This window comes from Brachycentrus maculatus, unplaced genomic scaffold (assembly GCF_059751285.1).
Source record: "Brachycentrus maculatus isolate JH-2025_06_01 unplaced genomic scaffold, ASM5975128v1 h1tg000099l, whole genome shotgun sequence".
Lineage (NCBI taxonomy): Eukaryota > Metazoa > Arthropoda > Insecta > Trichoptera > Brachycentridae > Brachycentrus > Brachycentrus maculatus.
Window position 1 is genome coordinate 687,835 of NW_028280853.1, and position 24,502 is coordinate 712,336.

The 24,502-nt window shown below is 32.2% G+C and overlaps 1 protein-coding gene across 8 annotated transcripts in view; it reads right to left on the minus strand.

The window, feature by feature from the left end:
* Positions 1-6,911: 6,911 nt before the first annotated feature.
* LOC148310338 (uncharacterized) overlaps positions 6,912-24,502 on the minus strand; it is a 32,782-nt gene continuing 15,191 nt past the window's right edge. For 7 of the 8 annotated variants that reach the window (XM_088258568.1, XM_088258575.1, XM_088258566.1 and 4 more), the window contains exons 9-15: positions 24,255-24,381; positions 22,690-22,909; positions 21,495-21,632; positions 21,250-21,348; positions 19,885-20,092; positions 18,824-18,891; positions 6,912-11,288 (exon numbers count right to left, since the gene is read on the minus strand). In XM_088258568.1, coding sequence (XP_088114694.1) covers positions 11,058-11,288; positions 18,824-18,891; positions 19,885-20,092; positions 21,250-21,348; positions 21,495-21,632; positions 22,690-22,909; positions 24,255-24,381 — 1,091 coding nt within the window. In that variant the 3' untranslated portion in view covers positions 6,912-11,057. The remainder of the gene's footprint in view (positions 11,289-18,823; positions 18,892-19,884; positions 20,093-21,249; positions 21,349-21,494; positions 21,633-22,689; positions 22,910-24,254; positions 24,382-24,502) is intronic. The other variant, XM_088258574.1, reaches the window with a different exon arrangement.

The window sequence follows — 24,502 nt, forward strand, 5'->3', positions numbered from 1 at the left end:
GCCAACCTACAATACACGAATAGATAGATATACGACACGATTTACGATATACGAAAGATACGATAAACAATTTTGTGAAAAAGTATGAATATGTTTTTAGCAAATATTAATACATAATAATAAAAATCCTTATCCGCACCCCAATGGTGCATAGGGCACTGCTTCATATAAAGCAGTGTTATCTTGATCGTTTACACATGAAGGAAAGGTGATCAGCCCTCCGCTTCAGGTACCAGTCCAGGATAATATTGAATAAATATTACAGTGAAACAATCACTTATATTTATTTGACCCCCCCCTGGGAATCGATCCCGGGACCTCCAGAACGGTAGCCGAGCGTGCTGACCATTACACTACGGAGGCGGACAATTATTAATATAGTTTCATTTAATGTATATTAAATAAATCAATTTTGAAAATTTACTTAGCACAAACCATTGCTTGTTTTTTTATGCGTATATATGTAATTATGTATTTATGTTTATATATATATATATATATATATATATATATATATATATATATATATATATATATATATATATATATATATATATATATATACATATATATATAAATATATATATATATATATATATATATATATATATATATTTTTATATATATATATATATATATATATATATATATATATATATATATATATATATATATATATATATTTAATATACATTTTAAAAAGGTAGATATTATAATACTTTTTGTGTCTGATACGAGTATGAGAAACCACGATTTTGGATGCTTTGAGGTCGTGCACCCGAAAGAAAATAACATCCATCAATCAAAATAGCGTATTAAAATTACTGCATATTTATTAATAGGGCCTGTCACGAAATCAATAAAAACACTAATTTAACCCTCAAACGCTTGACAGTTCAAAAAAACAAAGTTTATTTTATATAAAGTTTGTTTTTCTTTTTTACTTGTGGGATAATTATTAATATAAATTTAATGATTTTGTGATGGAGATTTTTGATATATTTAATTTTATCTGTAGCCGCTATATGCTATACTAAATTTCTCCTATATATTGAAAATATTGGTTATGAAAAGGCGTTCGAAAAATACAGGACAACGCTTAGATCAATTAAAGAAAATAAACATTCTTAATTAAATGTTCACTTGGTAATACTACTATTTCTTTAAATCTATTGTAACACGCGTATTGACGCATTCTGCATCATTTTCAAATACCGTGTTTAAAAATACAGTGTTCGGTAATGAATATACTGTATTTGGTAATAATAGTTTGAAAACGATGCATAATGCATCGATACACGTGTCACAATAGATTTTAAGAAATTGTGGTATTTACCAAGTAAAACAAAAATTGGAATTGAAAAAATATTTTTATAATGTGACTGCCGAGTCAATAAATGTAGAAAAAAAACATGTTTATGTTTATTTGCAATTAATTAGAATAAAGGCTGCGACTAGACATCCTGGGGTCTAGCAGCATTCTAGGGTCTAGTGGCATTCTTTTTTTTGTAGTCTAGCGTAATTTTTTTGTCTATCTGTACCCTAAATCGTATATGGCATGGGAGGATGCTTTCAATCCAACTCTGCTTACTGATGTATATATATATATATATATATATATATATATATATATATATATATATAGTGATCTCGCAGAGTAGGTACGTAAAGTCCAGCATTCGAGGGTTAAGCACGGGATTCTAGCATCGCCAATTTAGTATGGATCGTCGTGTCCAGCTGAGGAGTCTCCCAGCGCGGCGAGAGAACACAGATCAGTTCGCACCGTCCAAGGCGGACAATGATAATTATTCATTCATAAAACAGCTCCGGAGTTCTCGAAGTGAGGTCGATTACAATGATTACGGACGGAGAGCTCGGCTCGGTCGTGCCATACATCAAACTTATCGACGGAAAAAAGACTACCTCTGTAATCCAGTAATTGATTCCGGCACTAAATACAGCCACCAAAATTGGCACCATCGGACGTTTGTGGTGTACGGCGATTTGTGCCAGCCTGGTGTTGTGTTAGAAGAAGTTCTGAGGTCGAAGGTTGAGGGAAATTATCGTGAGCCGTTACGATGATTAATACTATTAACTATCGGGTATACCCATATTACATGTAACAAATGACCGCTGTTGGAGTATCGATATGTGCGAGTATCGCTGCCTGAATGTTGATTTATTCATATTCACGTTTGGCCGATATTTATCGTCTTTCAAATATATACCATATGTAGGTACTATAAAATCCTATAAGAAGGGAATTTTCTCAATATTCAGTTTAACTCTGGGCAATGTCTGTACCCGACGGATTCTCCAGTTCTTTGGACACGTTGCGCGTGGCAACGAGGATAGCCTGGAACGACTGGTTGTGATCGGTAGCCTGGAGGGAAAGAGAGGGAGAGGAAGATCCCCACACGATGGACCGATCAAATTAAAGCAGCAGCAGGCACCTCAGTGGTTGGAGCGCTACGTGCAGCGCAGTCAAGGGATGACTGGAGAAGAGTCATTGCTTCCACAAGGGTCACAACCCTCGGTAATGAGGAATAAGACGGAGAAGAAGAAGAATAACAAATATGACATATGGACCTTAGAGGCTTGCAAGCTGGACTCAAGGTTTGGATTGAAGATAAACGAAAAAATAAACTTAAACGGTGTATGTATTTTTATGGTTTATTTTAAAAAGCTCCAAACTACGTATAAAATTTTTGCACGAGTAATTTTCTCTTCTATTAATGTTCAAAATTTATGTCATGTTATCTTTTTTTTTAAATACATTTTTTAAATTTATTTAAAACATCTCCAAACCGCGTACGGCACTGATTCAATTCATTACAATACCCTATGTATCATGTAGTGTGAATATAGAAAGGAAAATATCTAAACTTCTGCGATCACTAAATATTTTTCTAATATTTTAACATAAGACTTTTCACAGATACCTGTAATTTGTGATATGTAATAAAATGCCACATGTTTTACGATTTCAAGACATAATTCGTAGGTAATTGTTTGATTTTATTGACTTAAATAACCTTTCATGTATCAATGCGCCTATTTCAATCACGGAGAAAGCCATTATTTCATAAAATGTCTAGAAAACATCACGAATATTGCCGAAATAATTAATTAAAATAATAGGAATTATTTTTACGAAATTATGTTTTTTTCGATCAATGCAGTTGAACTAAAACAGTTTAAATTTTGATTTTAAAAACGACGTTTGTTGGCTCAGGTTATAAACTGTGATTCTCAACTGTTAGAACGATAGAAATGAAATAAAAAATAAGAGTAGTTTAGTTTATAATCTATAAAAACAATGATGAATAAAAATATTATAAATAATTTTAATGTTTTTATACTTTTTGGTTAGTCTTTTTTTTACAAAAATGTTTATAACTACTACGACATTTTAGTCTACGTGTCACCTCTTCGTCAGGACAATCACTACACTAGCTTGCAAACAATACTACACGTCACTGCCATATGCTAACATTACTAAATTTAGTTAGTTTTCTGAACTTTTAGAAAAATCGAACATTCTTATATTACAAATTACACATAAGTATTTGTGAAAGGTCTTATATTAAAATTGAAATATTTTAATTGATTTAAATGTCTTCTTCTTCCTTGTGGATCCTCGGATCTGTCGTGTCTGTGACGGGACTGCCAGCTTTTTTTTTTAGATAGGAATTGCATTTATTTTTTACCTTGCTTATTATGTACAAGGTTTAAAGAACATTTAGTGGATTTTTGTTTCTTCTAGCTAATTAAATGTTTTTATTTGAATCTGTGTTGGGAACAGGAGGGATAATCTAGTGTGGGCCAAACAGGAACTTCTCTGACAGCTGTCACGCCATCGCATCGCTTTGGAGGTCTTCCAGGCGCTCTTTTTCCATTTAGGTTCTTTGAAGAGCAATTTGGGCCAGTCTATATTTTCTTGCATTCTATTGACATGGGTAGAGTCATCCAAAATCGTCTTCACTGTCTTCCCCATCCGACTATATCCTCCGTACTACACATTTCCGAATTTCCATGTTCTTTATTTGGTCCCTTAACGTGTTTCCGGTTATGCACCTCAATCTCCTCATTTCTGAAATTCTTAGAAGAGATTTGGTTCTAGATAATTTTTACAAATCGCTCACTCCTTTCAAGAACGTCATAAATCAAAAATAGTAATTTTTCAGTTGTGCATGTTTCTTGAATGCCCAGAAAATGTACTATATCCCAGGAAAAGTAGCAAATTTTTAACTTAATATTTACCCACTACAGGGCAGAAAGTGTTGTTTTTGCATTTCAAAGAAAAGGTATTGTTTCATTATTTTTTTAAATGTACTAAATATTTTTCAAATGGAGAAAAAACCTTCAGGTTTTACCTAAAAAGATCTGTTGAACAGTAAAAAGTTCAATAAGTGGCTTGAAATTTATTTTTAATACATTGTATAATATTTTTAAACTTTAAAAACGCTCTCCTGAAAAATCTTTTTTTTTTTGACGTTCTTGAAAGAAGTGAGCGAAATGTGGAATATTAAAAAAAAAAACATTTTTAGTTTAATGGATCCTACCATTTACGAAATTGAAAAAATCGCAAGTTTACCTTAAAAATTACTTAAACGACGTAACTCCCAAACCTTTAAATATCGCTTAACATATATGGGTTATTCATTAGAGTCCTCTAAAGGTTATTCCTGTAGTCATTGGAGTCTTCTATCACCCTACTTTTGTTGATTCGCGACCGATGAAACACCCTGTACACAAGAAAGAAATAAATAATGAAATGTGAATGAAAGACTTTATTTTTTAGTGGCAAACTGAGTGGACCAGAAGCAATAAAGCAGGAATGACTTATGTATCACAATTAAAAGTTTAGTTAGTACTTTCACCTGTTATGACATCGTAAAAATATGCAATTATTATTATTTCAGAGGGGCTTGTTTATTAAGTTATTCGAGCTGTAAAACTCTCAATCTTGGTGAGTTTCAAATCTTATTTGAAGATTTAGGGAAAAGTATAAAATGCAAATATTATGAGTACTTATATTCAAATCTTTGAGCACACATACTAAATTTTATATTCTTAGGGATAATTCTAATGATACTAATAAATTTAGGCGTTTTTGTAAAACACTGCCCCAAGAGCGCTTCGCTGTGATATTATATGACAGGGCTGTCCAAACCCGCGAAGTGTTTTTGATCTACCAAAAAAATTCTTTTAAGTTTTTTTTTCACACTCAATCTTTGTTTTTAATGAATCTCTAAGGGTGGGTGACCGGAGCCATTTCGTCGTAACGTAACACGTTACGATGCGAGCATTCGTATAGTCAGTACAGCGAGCCGAGCGCTCCATCCATAGTTTCAGATGCTCGCTGATGCTCGCCGCGAGCGATGTTACGTTACGACGAAATGCTCCAGTCAGTCACCACCCTAATAATTTAACGAAATATTTATTCATATGGAAACAAGTTTTCTCGATAAAATAAAAAATATAAAAATGACAACCCTGTATTTTTTTTCTTTAAAAAGTTAAAGTATTTGTTTCTGCGGCCTTCTAATCCATTCAGTTATTTCAATTGTCCCGGGATCGTATCCAGTTTGTACAGCCCTTTTATATGATACATTGCATATTCTCAGAGGAACAATAATAATATTTGGTACAAGGTTTACTTTCCTTTGCATGCAGCGTCAGGTTGCCTGGTCAAATTTGCCCCATCTGGCTCGGGTCAGTAAGGGTTGCACAGCCATAAAAGGCATTTCAAGACGTTTACCATAAAAACTATGGTAATGAAGATGAGTGTTTTTGCCTATAATTTTCACTCATGAATTACATGAAATTATTGTAACTTCAAACATAAAGAATAAATCCACTCACGAGTAGTCATAGGCTATACTTTAAATGTTGAAGCCTGTGTGTTGTGGTGTTGCAACAACCGTAGCTAGATTTCAGTCACTTGGACATTAGGTAATTTAAAAAAAAATGGTCATGAAGATAGTATTTTTTTTAATGATTAGATACCTTCCCATAAAGTTCTTCGTCTTCATTAATAGCAATATTAAATCCTGGCAGGTTTAAATCCCGTATTTGTACAAATTCGCCTCCGTAGTGTAATGGTCAGCACGCTCGGCTGCCGTACAGGAGGTCCCGGGTTCGATTCCCAAGGGGGGGGGTCAAATTAATATAAGTGATTTTTTCTCTAATATTTATTCAGTATTACCCTGGACTGATACCTGAAGCGGAGCGCTGATCACCTTTCCTTCATGTGTTAACAATCAAGATAACACTGTATTTATATGATGCAGTGCCTTATGCACTATCGGGTACGGATAATGGTTAGAAGATTTGTATAAAAATATTTCGACTCAAAATATTTGTAAATAATAATAATACCTGGTGCATAATAAAAAAATTAATAATAGGCTTCTCCTTAATTAGATGGTTTAATTCAATTAAAAATCCCACCATACTAAGGAATAAGTTTCTGATTTTCTAATATTAACTCTTATAAATTAATTCACAAAACATTCCACAGAAGGCAAAAAAGTTTACTCACATATGAAAATGTATCCACTGCATGAATGTAAAGATGTTTCGGAAGTTGAATAGCATAGAAGTTAATTCATGAGTAGAATGGTAAATGTCATACACAAAGTGATAACTTAATCAGCCAAAGACAGGTCATCATGACTGTAAATACACAAAGTCTTCCACGTTCCTTTCCCATAATGTTCTTCTTATCTATTATATCAAATATAAAATGTAAAATGGGGGAACATGTTAAGTTTAACGTTTTCCAAAGTTTATGCATGGGATATTTGGATATCAAAAAATATTTGTAGTAGCCTCAACAAACAAACCTATGCTAAAAACAAAAATGATGGAAATTGGAAAATAAAAATAAAACCAACACATTTTCTTTAACTTTTATTTCAATACAATAAAAAAATGTCTTCAGAAATACTGGCTGACGAGACAAATCTAACATCAGAATTTTAAAATATCAAGTCTTTTTTTATATTCATTACACACATACCCTGACCCTGGCACTAACACATAGCTCAATCACTTCATAGCAATACATCATGCCACAAGGAGTCGCAATATATAACATGAGAGATAATTAAGTTATAATTGAAAGCCCGCGATGTATAGTGAAATGCGTATGTAATCGAAAGTATGTATGTATCTATGAACTAGCGAAAATCATATATTTTATATTTATCTCAGATCAAACTGTAAATTTATAAAATATTGAAAATATACATTATCACGATAAATATTTCATTGACAAATTCGATGGCATTTGATATTTTAATTGATAATCCATAGATTATCTGGGGTTTTTCATCGTTTTTTCATCAGTTACTATAAGCAGTTTAACGTAACCGCAGATGAAAACCAAAGAACAATAACTTACCGCTCTTTGATGAAATAATGACAGAATATTTGTTATAATAAGGAATAATATATTGAATTTAAACACAAATTAATATTATCCATCAGAATTATTACTAATGATTTCTATAGTGAGTTAAAATAAGGTTAAAATATAATAAAAAATAAATGCTTGGCTTTTCACCATAAACAATACACATCAAGAATTTGGGAGAGTAAAAAAAAATTACATTCGGTAATGTTCCAATAGAGTTGAATCATTTCAAATCAAAACATGAAAAAACAGGCACAAGAATTAAACTAGGAAAAAAATATATGAACAATTACATAATCATAGAGATGGTTCATCATTTTCCATAAATACTGAAGATTAAAAGAATATTTTTGTAAATAATGCAATGTCTAGTTCTATAATGAAGTATACTAGTTATCAATCGGAAAAGTATACTAAATATCAAATGACAGTGGAAAAATAATGGTATTATGTTATAAAAGATAGGGTTATGAGAGAAAGATATACAGCGTCAATTTTGTTCGATAAAAATCTATTTAATAACAAAAAATTAAACAGAAACATTAAGATATTTGTTATATGTTCTTATATACACTGGCCAAACGGACATAAATATGAACCATCTCTACTTTTTTCATATTGTAAGCACTAAACACAACGATTTATTGTAACTCAATTATCACACCAATAAAGTTTGCTGTGATCAACATCATTTTTAATACAGGTACTCCTCACTCACTCGGGTACTCCTAACTTACGAGCACGTTCAACAATAAAAAAGCATAACTGTAAAAATCCAAAATAGCAGTCATATATATCCGATATATATTTGTGATATTTCGCACAAGGACAATACAATCCAACTTCCGGCATACGAAAGAAGCGTTAGATCGTATTAAGCTGCATAGAAAACTCTGGGAGGGTATATATAATTTATATCGTCTAATAAAGTTTGTTGATTCTTATTAAGAATAAACGAAAACTATTAAGCTCATCATTTATCGAACAATTCGCTTGAGGACCTAGGCGTAGGAAAAAAAAACTCGTTTGCCAAGTGAGGAATACCCGTACATTAAGAGAACATTATCGTACAATACACAATTTATAATTTTCATTCGATTTGAAATAAAACCGAGTAGTGGCGTTGACAAATCAAATGAATAATATTGAACTAGCCTACATTACATACAGTTAATCATCCCAAATATCAGTCCATATCTGGAGACCAATAGACAAAACTTTCCCAACTCACTGAAACAGTGAAACAAATTTAAACCTTTTTTTCAATACTCACGCAACATTAAAAGTACCTTTTCCTTCAATAAAATATGACATCATCCCGTTGAATAGTTACTAATCATCACTTTAGAATAACAATTTGAACACGAAAAGATAATTTTCATAAGAATTACATATACGATGACGCATATTACAATTTTTCTAATAAAGCTCTTCAATACAAATGGCGAAACAAAAAATTAATATTTTTTTAGCTGCTTTCTTCAAACTTGCAGTTCAAAGTCTACATTACTTTTATCTATGAAGGATCAGTCCATCTTAAACAAACATTCTGTACCTTGAGTAGATCTCAGAATTGTTTAAAATTTACAAAAACACAAAATGTAATGGACCAAAGAAATTTACGTAATAATTATGACAGTAATCAATAAATTGACTATTTTATTGGACATTTTTGCGGAGGAATTCAAGTCTCCGTATTAATTTTAGTAATTCTAATTAATCTAAAATACTGTAAACTAACACTTGCCACATTTCAATATGAATCAGAACTTTACATGTAAATAAATATATATGTACTTTTAAATGTTCCGGTATTTATTTATATTATTAAAAAACATGAATTTAGAAACGTTTACATATATACATAAAAAAAAACATAAATGTCAAGCTGATAATATCTTTGGACTGATGCGAAACATAACGGCAAGTGAAAATATTATTTTTCAATCACAATACAAAAAAAAATCAGAAATATTGTAAAGAAATATTGATCGAGATTTTATGAAATTAAGAACTAATTAAATATAAATAAAAGACAGATTTTGAACCCACATAATATGTTTACTTTTTACCTTATATATATTTTTGAAGTATGGGAATGGAACCATTTAACAGGTAGTTTTTTCTTCACAATAAAATAACTATTATTGACAGTTATTATTTTTAAATCTTTATAAATGTGACTTCTTTGACTATGTTTATTCGTTTTTTTATGTTGGAATAAATTTAACGTACGTTTTATACATAAAACTATAATTTGTAATTGCAGAATCAGAGTCCTTCTATCAGGTACTCATCATTATTTGCTTTTTCTATATTGTAGAGCGCATTTTATCTAATTAAAATATTGTTGGGTAAGCGGGTGCTCATAAAATCTCACTTCCAAAGATGTACATGTGTCACGAAGTGTAGGAATCACTGATCTAAAGCAAACAGTGGAAAATGATAACATCAATTACTTTCAAAAGTATTTAATTTATGATTTTAATAAGAAAAATCTAATAAAAATAAAAAATTTCTAATAAAAAAAATACAATAACATATAATATCAAATACTTATTATTTTAACGGGTATGGAATTGGAATGATTGCTAGTAACCAATTAAAGGTAAATTAACTCACCATAAAATCGGATACCCGATTAAGGCACCTAACCGATATTAGGAACCCATTCAATACTAGCCACCTACCCAATAAATGGCTACTTTCCACTACCTCGTGTAAACAAAAGCATATAAGCAAACATAAGTATGTTTTTTTTATGGTCCACATAGTTATACTATTTTGCGTATTGACAAAATACGCATATAAAATTACAAAGCACCCAAGAGATGACTTTTCATAAAAACAGGGCTACATGTATCAATGATTATTATTATTATTATTAAAATAGTTCAAAATAAATGTGTCAATTATTTATTTTTATTAGGTTCATAAATATTGTTGGCTTAATCGATAAAGTAAGCAAATCCATTTGGACTGGTTTGGCAATAGGGAGTAAAAATATAGTAATCCAACCAACATCCGTAATTTGCAAATTCCAAAAATAGAAATAGTAACACAATAATTAACATATTTTTAAGATTGGTAAAATCCGTTTTATGGCGAAATTATTACATCTTTACTCGCTTCAATAAAAAAAAGCTCAGATTGGATGCTGTACAAATTCAGCCAACTTTAGGGATTTCTACAAAAAATCAATCAATGATTTCAATTTACAGCGGAACCTCTCATAACGAGCACCTCTCAAAGCGAGTAATTTGCGAGTAATACGAGCCAAAATAATGGGAAAAAGTTGCTCCCTTAACAAGCGATATTTCGCATGACGAGTAAGAGAGAAAGGGCAAGTCCCTTTTTCTAGACATTCACGCCAGTCTGAACAAAAAATGTTTCGCTTCACGAGTAAGATTCTGGAACGAATAATGCTCGTTATGAGGGGTTTCACTCTACTTCCAATTGGAAGAGAATTAAAACAAAAACAAGAAAACAAAAATTTCTTCCATGATAAGAGGGATATTTTAAAATAATAATAATAACAAAATAAAAAAAAATAGAACATATTACATATCAGTGTAAACACATGTAAAATGAACATGAGCGGTTCAATTTGGTATACGGAATTAGGCTAACGAGTTCACGCGTGCTGCTGGACAGGCAGAGGCTGCGTCTCTTGCTGCAGGAGGCTGCCCATCGGGCGGCAGACCAGGCACATCTCCCCGAGGATGTGGCGGCCTTCCAGCGAGCAGCCGGGGGACGTCTCCATGACCTGGTCTTCCTTGGTGATGGTCTCCGAGACGACCGTCGCCGTCGGTGCCGACACCCTCGGCTCGGAGAGATCCTCCTCATCATTCTGGAATTTTGAGAACTAAACATTACAAAGAGATTAATAAGATTGTAAAAAAAGTAATTTCAATACACTGAAAAATAACGCGCCTACTTCAATACTATGACAAGGTAAAAATCAGGATTTTGAGTAAATTAACCTGTTAACCGGGGGGTTTACTTTTTAACTACACAACATACAACACGTGTAAACTCTTTTGTTAGGACTAGTCAGTATGTCACGCCCATATATTTTATTTATGCTTAAAATAAATGAAAAGACTGAAATACATATTTTTTCGTTTATTTATATACAAATCACAAAGGAAAATAAAAAAATTACAAACAAATAGAAAATAATTCATGTCGAAATTATGCATGACTAATTACATTTTTTTTTCAAAAAAAGAGAAATATTTATGTTTTTATTATTAACACAAATAGTTCAATTTCATACTATTTCTGTGAGCCTAAGCGGCTCATTTAATAATATTTCTAATGAAATAGGTATCAAATTGCGGCAGAGTGGATTCGAACCGAAAAAATTTCTTGTTGGAAAATATAGGTCCCGCCCATTCCAGGCCGCAACATATATTTAAAGGACGTATTCATATGTCATACCCATACCCGATACTACTTGACGTATATATGCATCCCACCCAGTTAACAGGTTAAGTAGAAATATATAAAAACAGTAAAAAAATAATTAAAAAATCAAAACTGGAAATATCAAGACTGCTGTCAGCCAATGAGTCACGTTTCTAGACGCATTTTTAAAACAATTGTTCATAAAATTAAGGAACACAGATAAAAATCATCATTGCGAATTTGCTAAACTGCAAAAAAAAACCCTAATGAAGGATAACTGTGTCGCCTACTTACAAAATCCGCCAGACCCATGTAAGTCGATTTTACAAAAAAATGGAAAATTTTCCGGGTAACATTTATGTTTAAAAAATTTGTCTATCTTAAGATAAAATATTGTGAAATAGAGAATTTTCCCATTTTTTTAAGAAAATGATTCAGTATTTAAAAAAAAAAACACAAGATACAAACCGATAATGACGTCATCTTAATTTTTGACCTATCCCCGCTCTCTGATTGGCTGATATGGGTCAGAAGGCAACATCCATGAATATAGCGGGATTTGAAATACAACGCTGTTTTCAAGTATATAGTTATTTTAAACAATAAAACCCTCAATTGGCATTCCCATAGAGTATAGTATTAAAAAAAATTATAAAATTCGATCTGGCGGATTTTGAAAGTAGGCTACACAACTGTATTACTGTAATTGCTTAGGGGAAAGTCACTTCCATACCCTATAGACACTTCTCAGACTGAATTTTCTAATTTTTGAGTTGTAATTGTCTTAAATCAGGGGTATGATATGTGATATTCAAAACAATACAAAAGTGTTTACATATTTCTAACGTTATATATTCTCCACAGCTGGATATTGGAAATTAAAAAAAATTAATAAAGCGAAAACAAATGATTACGGGAAGATTTGAATGGTATATCCCATAATAGTGAATTTATAATGTATTAATCTTTTATGTTTGAAAAAAAAAATTACGTATCAAAATTATAATAATAACACACTAAATACATATTCCAAAAATATATGAGTATTGGAAAGTCGACTACCTATAAACTTAATTTCAATTTCAGAATGCTATTTAGGCTATGCTTTATTCGGATGTCTCTCATTTAAAAATAAAAATAAAATAAAAACATCAGTATGTATGTAGATATGAAACAGAAAAAAATGTTGATAATACAGTGACAATTGTAATTATTTCATATATTTTTTAAATTGAAGTTTGAATTTTGGGCAGAGCGCTGTTACAAAATGTGTACCGAATGCGCGAAGGACACTATCCTAAGTATGACAGGATGTGTGCCAAACACCATGAAGATTAATATGAGTCTTTTACATTTATAAAAAAAATCAGACTTTCAAAACTTCATTGTTAAATTTAGTTTAACTTGGTAAATACCACTATTTCTTAAAATCTAATGTGACATGTCGCTTACTTCTTTCAAGAACGTCATAAATCAAAAAACTTGATTTTTCAGGAGAACGTTTGTTAAGTTTGAAAATATAATATAATGCATTAATTTAGATATCAAGCCACTTACTGAACTTTTTACTATGCAACAGATCTTTTTAGGTAAAACTTGAAGGTTTTTTCTCCATTCAAAAAATATTTATTGTATTAAAAAAAATAATTAAACAATACCTTTTCTTCAAAATGCAAAAACAACACTTTCTGCCCTATAGCGGGTAAATATTAAGTTAAAAATATACCGCTTTTGCCGAGATATAGTACATTTTCTGGGCATTCCGAAAACATGCACAACTGAAAACTGACGATTTTTGATTTATGACGTTCTTGAAAGGAGTGAGCGATGTGTTTCAATGCATTTTGAATAATTTTCAAAAATCGTATAATTGCATCGAAACGCATGTTACATTAGATTTTAAAAAATTGTGGTATTTACAGAGTAAAACTTAAATTAAAAATGGAGAGATATTACTACAGAGCAACTGCCGAATTAATTAATGATTTTTTTAAAATTTCATTCCATAATTTTATGTGGGTCATAGTTAGCTAAAGGACCCTTATAACAAAGGTGAACAAAAGAAATGTAAAATAAAGGTGTAATTAATATTTACAAAATGACTTTTTTTTAGGAGTTATCTATAGTATTTACCCGCTATGTAATCTAATGAAGTCCAAAAAAGCAATAAAATATTACACAAAAAAAAAATTGTATCTAAAATATTGGATTGTTTTTTTGACACGTGGAAGTAAACATTTTATATGCTGGATTCATATGGAACATGTTGTGTGGCGGGTACTACATATAAACACTGTGACTAAAATATTATATGTTAGTTAGGATTAATACGAACTGTTCTAGTATTATCTATGTTAAAAATATTTGATAAGATGTAAAAATTTACAGAGTACATGATTAAATTACATAATTAATTGACTACATATGAAAATCCAGAAAAAAACTAAATTGATTAAATCTTAAATAATCCTAGGATTTATGTTTAAAAAGCTCACCAAACTTTTTATTTTATTTATTTTTTAATACACAAGGTACTTCTATTTATTTTACCTAAGAAAATTACCTAAATAATGTATTAAACTCGGTATTCATGTTCTGGTTATAACCTACATAAAATCTATAATTTTACCTAAAAAAATACATTTGTAAGATATTTATAAAAACACAGGGGCTCGTTAGTATACAGGTTTATATAACATGGAATCCTTAGTTATGTTAAAGGAAATTAGAGGACATTGTATTGATTTGATATTAAAATAAATACTGGAATAATAAAACAATTTTAATTATTTTGACCCCCCCTGGGAATCGAACCCGGACCTCCAGCATATAAATAACGTTTTTTTCTTTTCTACTCACTCGATGCTATTTCAGCGTCGAGTGAGTAGAAAAGAAAAAAACAACAATCAAACGTCGCAAATGTGCAACGACAACATTCTCTAATTTCCATTAAAACTAGTAAATCTACGTTTTGGTTTATTGCAACTATTCCTGCTCGGTTTGTATTACAGTCGGCGGGTCCAAATAATACGAGGGTGTTATCTATAGACATCAATATAAAATGTAAGTTACGGACAGTCGCTACCTGCTGTAAGATACGGTTATATGTTACCAAGTACGCATTACACATCCAACGGCTAGTGGGGGGCCCCAGGTGTTTTGTTATTCCAACTAATACCGGCGCTACAATGACTTACTATGGGCGATATCTTTATAACCCCAGTATGCAGCTCTTATCGCGCACGCCATACTCGCCTAACAACATTAAACAGTGTTACAGCAAACATAGTATTGGATACAATATTAACCCTTTCCACTCTGACCATTTTTTCTCATAATTGATCAGCTGCTCTGATCAAAAAAATGCGACGTTTTTCTACCATTAAAATAAATATTTTGGTTCCTTAATTTTGGGACACTGTCTGGCAATTCGTATGACCATGTTAATTAAGATTAACTGTATTTATCTGAAATATTTTTTGGTAGAATATACTTGGGTGATAGAGAAATCAGTGATTAAAGTTATACCTGCGCCGGGCCAGACATTGTGGCCCACGGAGCTGCCTACTAGAATCATACGGGCCAGAATGTCTGGCCTACAGAGTGGTAAGAGTTAAATATAACAACTTTATAAATAGAGAGAACAAAGGAAGACAACGAAGAGGACAATGGTACAGACTATTACCTAACCGAGATGATTGGCTTCTTGTAAAACGGCCTCTGAAATATATCGGATATTACAATATTTAAATTTCAACTTAATAATGATATTTGTAATTTTTTGTCCCTATATTGACTTATATAATCTTGAGGATAACCGTAGTATAGTTGAGGAGAAGCCAGACCTCAAACTTCTACTTGATCATGATATTTGCAAATGTTTGTCCTGAAAAAGACTTGGCACGATCAGATCAATCAGAACCTAAAATCTGGCGGTGTCAAAAGTCTGCGTAATCGGAGGGCATGTATGACTAGATGTATGGATGTGAAGGAGGCTAGGAGTGTATGTCAGGACAGAAGAGTGTGGCGTTCCATCCTCTCTGCCTACCCCTGCGGGGAAACGGCGTGATGGTAGTAGTAGTAGTAGTAGTTTGTCCTGATATTATCTAACATAGTACAGTTGGGGAGATGCCAGACCTCAAATTCCTACTTGATCATGATATGCTTTGGGAATGTATGTCCTGATATTATCTTATGGAGAATGGAACCATCCAGACTCCCTCACATAGCAGACCACGAAAGAGATGGATTGACAGCTGGGAATCATCATCGCAGGAGGCTAATCCCTCTTAAAAACAGGCCACAATGCCTACACCAAGTAGAAGAAGTAGATAAATAGAAAAAAAATCTTATAATAAAACGTTTCAGAGACAATTGCTAGTAATGTCAGCATATATGTAACCACTTACTCACTTTATCTCAGCCGTAGGTTTCAAGATATATTTATACATTCTTCACTTGATTCAAAAAATGTATAAGAAAAGCAGTGAAAGAAATCGGTAATTTAAACTGATTGAAAAGATTTCTTTGAAGTTTTGTATGGAAAAAATCAGGAACTGAAGTAGTATTTATCAAACCATAGGAAAATCAGAATTAATTAGTTTTTACACTATACCCCAAAACCATAGTACTATTCACATAAAACATCAATTCCCATGCAAAACAAACTGTCGTTGAGAGAATCTTGCTATCTGCGACTTCATTGACGCATATTTTGTAAGTAATTTGGTATATTATGTGAACAGCGCCAAAGTACCCTCACAGAGACAGATATATCTCAAAACCAGTAGTAAAAATAACAATAAGTGACCATTTACTCACATTTGCTAAAATGTCTTACCACAAAATTAAGTGAATAATAAAAATATAGATTTTTATACCTCAGAAGTAACACATCAAATTCATAGTTTGATATTTTAGTGCCAATACAAAATAATTAAACAAGAAATATAGAATTGAATCAATAGCTTTTCAAATTACCTTAACAAAAGTAATGAAAAATAAGACAGTTTTGATGTAATATGTAATGAATTGCAAAAATTATGTTATTTTGAGTTGTAGAATCTAAATATGGTTGAAATAGCTGAAAATAAGACCGGACGAGTATATTATAATAAAAATAATTTGCTAAATGTTAGTAATTATTATGTACTATGTACGAGTGTAGAATAGGAAACATCTAAATACGAGTGAAAATCTTACCAATGAATTCTGTCATCTAATATATATATAATATTTTAAAAAAAAAACAGAATTTAGTAAATAAAATCTTTTACTATTTTTGCCAAAGAGGAAAAGAAATAAACACCAATCATTTGTGTATTCGATACATTACAATAATAATATAATATCCATAGTAATAAATGTAGTCACTCTAAATCAAAAACAGATCAACATTATAATTTTAAAAATCTAGCTATTTAGAATTGGAAAGTTTCAATTTATAAGAGTAAGCAAATTTTTCTATAGTAAAGTTTATCTGTGTATATATTGTATAACTATGTAAAACTTTTCCGCTGTGATTGGGAAAATCATGCTTCGATTCTTTTTTATATGTAATATTCTCTCGAAAGCAATCCAACTAATCTTGCAAGACTCACCACTTCCGATATCGCCTACACAAGACCTGAAAATTATCTCAGAACAAATCCCATTGCTAGATTGAGAAATTCACAAGACAACCGCAATACACAGTAATGCTGCGGTATTACGAAAATGTGCATAATTACAACAATTTTGATTCGATGACTATTTATAATTTCAAGGTTTTGATAATTATGACACACAAAAGAAAAAAATATTTCCCTATCTTTAGAAATTTTAACATTTCTGCACATAATTTTCTTGATCCAAGTTTTCCCTACATCTTTTGTAGTATAAATATATATAATGTATAAAAAAAGAGGATTCTGCTAAAAAACAGGTCCTTTCTCTTCCAAATTTGAGCACTATTACATACATATGTTATAATATTAGGCTGTTGAATAGCCTACTAAGGACCAAGAGAAGAGAATATATTCCATTTAAAGATGACTACTTTTAAGCAACCTTTTTCTCATTTTGTACCATATGCTTTATTATTTTTTTTAGTATGTATACACACTATGATTACACAAACCTTCTTTTGACATTTTTTTAGGAATGCATTGTAATTGGCATTGCTATAATGCACATGTAAATTTCAAATAAGCAAATAAATCTTCTCATTCAATAAATAAATAAAAAGATTTGTATAGTTACTACAAGATTTTCATTTTATTTTAATTTAATCACCCTTGAAATGGTAATTCACAAAAAAGGCAATACTAAATTATCAAAAATTATTATTATTTTTAAAATATGTTGATACAAATTTTTTGGATTTTTTTTACAAAATAAAGAGAATTTTTTGATGTGTGGATCATCTATGTAAGTCACTGCGCAGATATGTAATACAATTTTATTACATCGAGTCGGTAAAGTTACCAGACTCTGCTTTGGACAATTTTAAATACTAAATACATAGATCTTGTCCTCAATGCAAAGACAACAAATCAAAGGCAGCCTTTTACTAACAAAGTATCGACCACTGGTGGTCCCCTATCAATTTTCGATGACATAATTATTTATACAACACTCTTCTTATGATAAAACAGTTATTTTTAAAAACTATTACGATAAAACAGTTATTTTTAAAAACTCTTATGATAAAACAGTTAGTTTAAAAAAATCTAATGATAAAACAGTTAGTTTTAAAAAATCTTATGATAAAACAGTTATTTTGAAAAACTCTTATGATAAAACAGTTAGTTTTAAAAAAATCTTATGATAACAGTTATTTTTAAAAACTCTTATGATAAAACAGTTAATTTTAAAAACTCTTTACTTATCTATTTTGCTATATGTTAAATAACATACCCACCGAGAATTATGTTAGAAGACAAAGACATCCCAGATATATTCCAAAAATTCCCTTCATAGTTGGTAATTAAAAAAAATATATATAAATACCTTAGCGGGAGTAGGTGGAACCTCGAGGTGGTATCCCCGTTCACACAAATCTTGCAATCTCTTGATACCTGTAAAAAGAAATATACAATTATACAATGTATTGAATTCACATATCGCTCACTCCTTTCAAGAACGTCATAAATCAAAAATCGACTATTTTCAGTTGTGCATGTTTTCGGAATGCCCAAAAAATGTACTATATCCCAGCAAAAGAAGCATGTTTATACTTAATATTTATAGGCTACAGGGCAGAAAATTTTGTTTTTGCATTTTGAAGAAAAGGTATTGTTTAATTATTTATTAAAATCTATTAAATATTTTTCAAATGGAGAAAAAACCTTCAGGTTTTACTTAAAAAGATGTGTTGCACAGTAAAAAGTTCAATAAGTGGCTTGATATTTATTTCTAATACATTGTGTTATAGTTTTAAACTTTAAAAACGTTCTCCTGAAAAATCAAGTTTTTTGATTTATGACGTTCTTGAAAGGAGTGAGCGATATATCATCACCGTATACACATATGAATTAATTAAGGCCCAGTATACGATAAATCGCAATTAACTTAATTTTCTCTATGTTTTTTTTTCTAACCCTTATCCGCACCCAATGGTGCATAGGGCACTGCATCATATAGAAGCAGTGTTATCTTGATCGTTAAATACATGAAGGAAAGGTGATCAGCCTTCGGGCGTTTGTGCACTACATGGAATTTTACCGTCCGGCAGTCTGGTTTTGAATATTGAAAGCGACTACAGTTTAGCGTGATCGAATTTACGCGCAACATGTTCACGCACTGATCAAGAGCACCGATCCGAAGAAAGATGGACAAAAGTACAAGCCAATCCAAGCCTATCATCGTTTTAAAACGCTAACTGACGTGCCGGACGGTAAAATTCCGTGTAATTCCGCTTCAAGTACCAGTCCAGGGTGATATTAAATAAATCTGAGACTGAAAAATCACTAATATTTGTTTTGACCCTCTTGGGAATCGAACCGGGGACCTCCAGCAAGCCTAGCGTGCTAACCACTACACTATGGAGGTGGACTATGATTTAAACTCACCGGCTTTTCTGTTGTTGGCATATTTGTGTTCCCAGGCATCGAAGAGGCGGTTGTAGTATCTGGGGCCGGCAAAGAAGTCCAAGTAGTGGTGGGTGTCCTCGGTGGGGAATATTCTCTCCAAGTTGTTCCTCTGCGTGAACTCATCCTCCGACTGGATCAGGTGGCGCACGTCATCAGGGGTCAGCTTTGTGAGGATGTCTGTTACATACTGCAAAGCAAATAACATTGATGATTAACTTTTTATATTATTTGTTGACATCTCATCAAAGATGAAGAAGAATATGAAAGTTCAGATAAGATCAAGATAACACTGCGTTAATATGATGCAGTGACATATGCACCATAGGGGTGCAGATAAGGGTTCGAAGAAGAAAAATAACATAAGGGCTAATAATAACTTTAGAACTCATATTATTTTTCAACATCTCACCAAAGATGAAGAAGATTATGGAAGTCTGGGCATATATGGGGCTGACGACCGTCATAGGCTGGTTTAATTGATCACTTTACACACGTGTAACATTCACCAATTCTACCCATTATTGACAACCACAGTACTCAAATTCTTGGAAGTTCTATATATATATATATATATGAACCAATTTTGAAACATTGTTCTTAAATCACCAGAACTTCACTAGAGACATCTATTGATGAGATGAAAATAATATGAAAATAACTCCTGTAATTAGAGATAATCCAGATTTTGTGAAGTATTTGGACACACTCATGTTGTAAATTAACTTTTTAAACTCTCAATAAAAATAAAAAATTATATATAGGAGTAACCCGCAAAGCGTCTATTTTACATGCTTGTCTGCAGGTAAGATAGTAAGAAGAGAATGTGAAAAATACATCACAAACACCCAGACCAATTGAAAAAAACCTTTCTTGAATTCATTTTGCAATCGCAGGAATCGAAATCGCAACGCCAGTTATGCAGTCGAAGGTCTACCCAACTACGCCACGGCGCCTGTTAAAATGGAGACATTTTGTTAACACACTATCTGCGGGCAGATTCGCGCTCATAATAGAGATAAACATCTCTGAAAAGAAGTGTAACATTTAACTATACTGTATAAATCGATATGAGATGAAAAGTCATGCGTAAAAATAACTTTAACACGCAATTTATAATGAGTCGAGTGAAAAGGCAAAATTACCCTTCCCGCCCAACACCACCAGTCGAGTGAAACGGTAAAATTACCCTTCCCGCAGATAGTGCGTTAATACTCCTATTTAAGAGCCGAAGTATTCATTATGTGTGTGTCCATTTATGCCGACTTTTTAATACCGGTGCCTTTCGGAATAGAAGCCCTGTGTAAAAAGAGGTTGACTTGTACGAGATTGAGTATTCATACTTACATCCATTCTGTTATCTATCTCGGTGAAATAGGTATGCTTCTGTTTTTCTTCCTTGGATAGATGCACCGTGTAAAGGCGTTTATCGTGCAAGAAGGGACCCTGAGAAAGAAAAGAAATAATTTTGGACTTAATTAAACAGAAATGCATGAATATAAAATTGCAATATGTAACCCCTATATCAATAATTTTTTTTACAAATAAAAATTATAATATCGATATATCGCAAAGATGTGAAATTAGATTACCTTGTCCTTGGTAAGAGTCTCGACATTGACTTTATCAGGAATATGGAACTGCGCCATGTTGAGTAATGTGGCGACCAGGGGCCCCTTCACATGCAAGTCCAAGGGAGAGGCGCTGTGTAGGCTGGGAGATATATTCACCTGAAAAATTCACATATAAATTGAATATGTCACATTCACAGATAAGCCGGTAGAGTAGGCAGTTTGGTAAAATATCACGTTCATTCCAAGATGTTTTTTTTATCTGCTCAAGAGATATTATTAAAGATATTTCTTAAGGTGGGGACTGACTTCCACATTTTGTCGTAACATAACATAACGTAACATAATGCGAGCATCCGACTTGGGATGGAGCACTCGGAACAAGTGACGAGCAGCTCGACTCGCTGTACTGATTATAAGAATGCTCGCATCGTAACGTGTTACGTTATGACAAAATGACTCCGGTCAGCCCCCACCTTTAGACCATAAACTCTTCTCAATAATTTATTCACTTTGTGGTAATATCAATCCATCTTTAATTCAATTTTACTAGGTGAATACTGCGGTGTCTAAAAATCTATTATGACATGTGTTTCGATACATTCCAGACTATTTTTAAACATTATATGTGAAGCTAAAACAAAATTTAAAAGTTGTGTCCTTGGGACGTTTTTGACAAAGTTTATGACTCTTCGTATTAACCTGTTAACCGGGCGGTTCGCTATCCAATTACGCAACTTGTAACGGGCGCGAATACTGATTCACTCCGTGTCTTAAATCCATGTTGAGACATGTATGGATGACTAATACCTTTGTTGTTTGATAAATATACGTCCATATATATAATATAATAAACATATTTTTCAAGGACGTATTCATATGTCCTTCCCGTACCCGATATTGTTTGCGTTGGACGTATTTATGCGTCCCGCCCGGTTAACAGATTAATAACTTTTAAGATTTATATATTAATGTACATTTCTACATTAATGTAATTGCTGATATACACACACACACACACACACACACACACACACACACACACACACACACACACACACACATACGCAATAAAAAAAAGTATTTATTTAATTTGGGAATTTCACTTAATAAGGCCATTGGGTTGAGATGTACCGGTCCAATGAGTCCCAATTAAGAACTACTGATATATTTTACATCCTAAAAATATATTATAAAAAAAATAAAACATATTTACCTCTAAGAGCCAGGGTTTTAAATTTTCATCTAAAAGTACGTCTATGCCAAATAGCTCGTAGCAGTTGAATCGCGAGCCGAGATTAGACTTGGTGAGGCAAGTAATACTGGACTCGCCACTGATTATTGTCTTTATAACGAGGTCCTTCATGGAATTCCACAACTTGTTAGTGTCGATTCCTTTCTCCTTGCGGAGGTAACTCAAGAGAGCTTGCAGCGTCCTACAATAGAGAGTGAAGATTAAATCATTGACAGTTGGAATTTACTTCCTGATGAAGACAAATTAGGGAAAGTGCGTCTGATAAAATAATAAGATAAACTATGACCCGTGATTGTTTGTTTTGTATGAGAGGGGATAGAAATTCCAAAATATAGCCTGTCAAAATCAAGTGCCAACCAACATCATGTTATAAAGCAGTGTTCCGCAAACTTTTTCTATTCAAGGTACACTACCAAATTAAGAAATTTCAGAGGTGCATATTTACCATATTATGGAACATATTTGACACATTATGTTTAATGCAAAATGCGAGCCTATTTAACTGAGCACAGGCAATCAAAATTTGGAGCAATTGTGTTATTTTCACAAAACTAGACTTTTTTCCGCGGCACACCAACTAATCATTATGGTACACCAGTATAGAGAATTCTCACTCATACTTATGCAAGACCTCTTTATAACATGATTTATAACCCATGTCGGCAGTTGATTTTGACTTTAAAACAGTTAGTTTTCATACTTGATGTTTAGTCCCAGTGTTTCTCAAGCATTTTACGGCTGTGACTTTCTTACACCCATTTTTTTTCTAATGTAACATTTCAGAGGTTTGCCTCCGTAGTGTAATGGTCAGCACGCTCGGCTACCGTTCTGAAGGGGGGGGGGGTCAAATAAATATAAGTGATTTTCTATTCTAACATTTAATATTACCCTGGACTGGTACCTGAAGCGGAAGGCTAATCACTTCTCCTTCATTTGTTAACGATAACACTGCGTTTATATGATGCAGTGCCCTATGCACCACCGGGTGCGGATGAGGGTTTAAAGAAGACGAGAAGAGGAACATTTGAGAATTTATCAATCATGCTGTGTAATATAGTCCAATGGGGGATAACAAAGATTGACCTTTTTGGAATAAATCAGAACCTTATAATTGCTTTAGTTTTAACTAATCGTAACAATCTAAACTAGTCGTAACAATGTAATACTCAAGTGATAAAAAACAATTGTTTAATCTTTAATTTATAGTTTAAAACAAAACCAGTTGAGAAACATTGGTGTGGAGTATAAAAATCCGAGAAAAGGCATTGGTAATGATTCCACAATAACTCGGCTGTCCAAACTTAAAACACAGTAAGGGACTTTTTTTTTTGTAGTACGTTTTTTTGCATCTTTGGACTAAGTAGAATCTACTTAGTCCATAAATGCAAAAAAAACCTACTACAAAAAAAATGTCCCTTACTGTGTTTTGAGTTTGGACAGCCGAACTCTGTAGTCGTTAATACAAGGCTATGAATATGGGGTCGTTTTGTGAGTCAGTATATTATTAGAAGTTTTAAAACGTTTACCATTTATGTCCTTGGCACGCCTCGGCATCTTGGTTGTGCGTGTAGCTCTTTGATAGACGATTGATTGAATAATTGGTTAAGTGCATGTAACGGTCGTGCAAACTATTATTCTCGTCGCTATATTTCACTGAAAGGATAATAAAAACCAAAATATAACATCTATCGTGTTCACAAAAAATAACTACTAATTTTACAGTGAAATGAATGACAATGAAATACAATATTTTGAGTTGACAAATCTGGGTGCC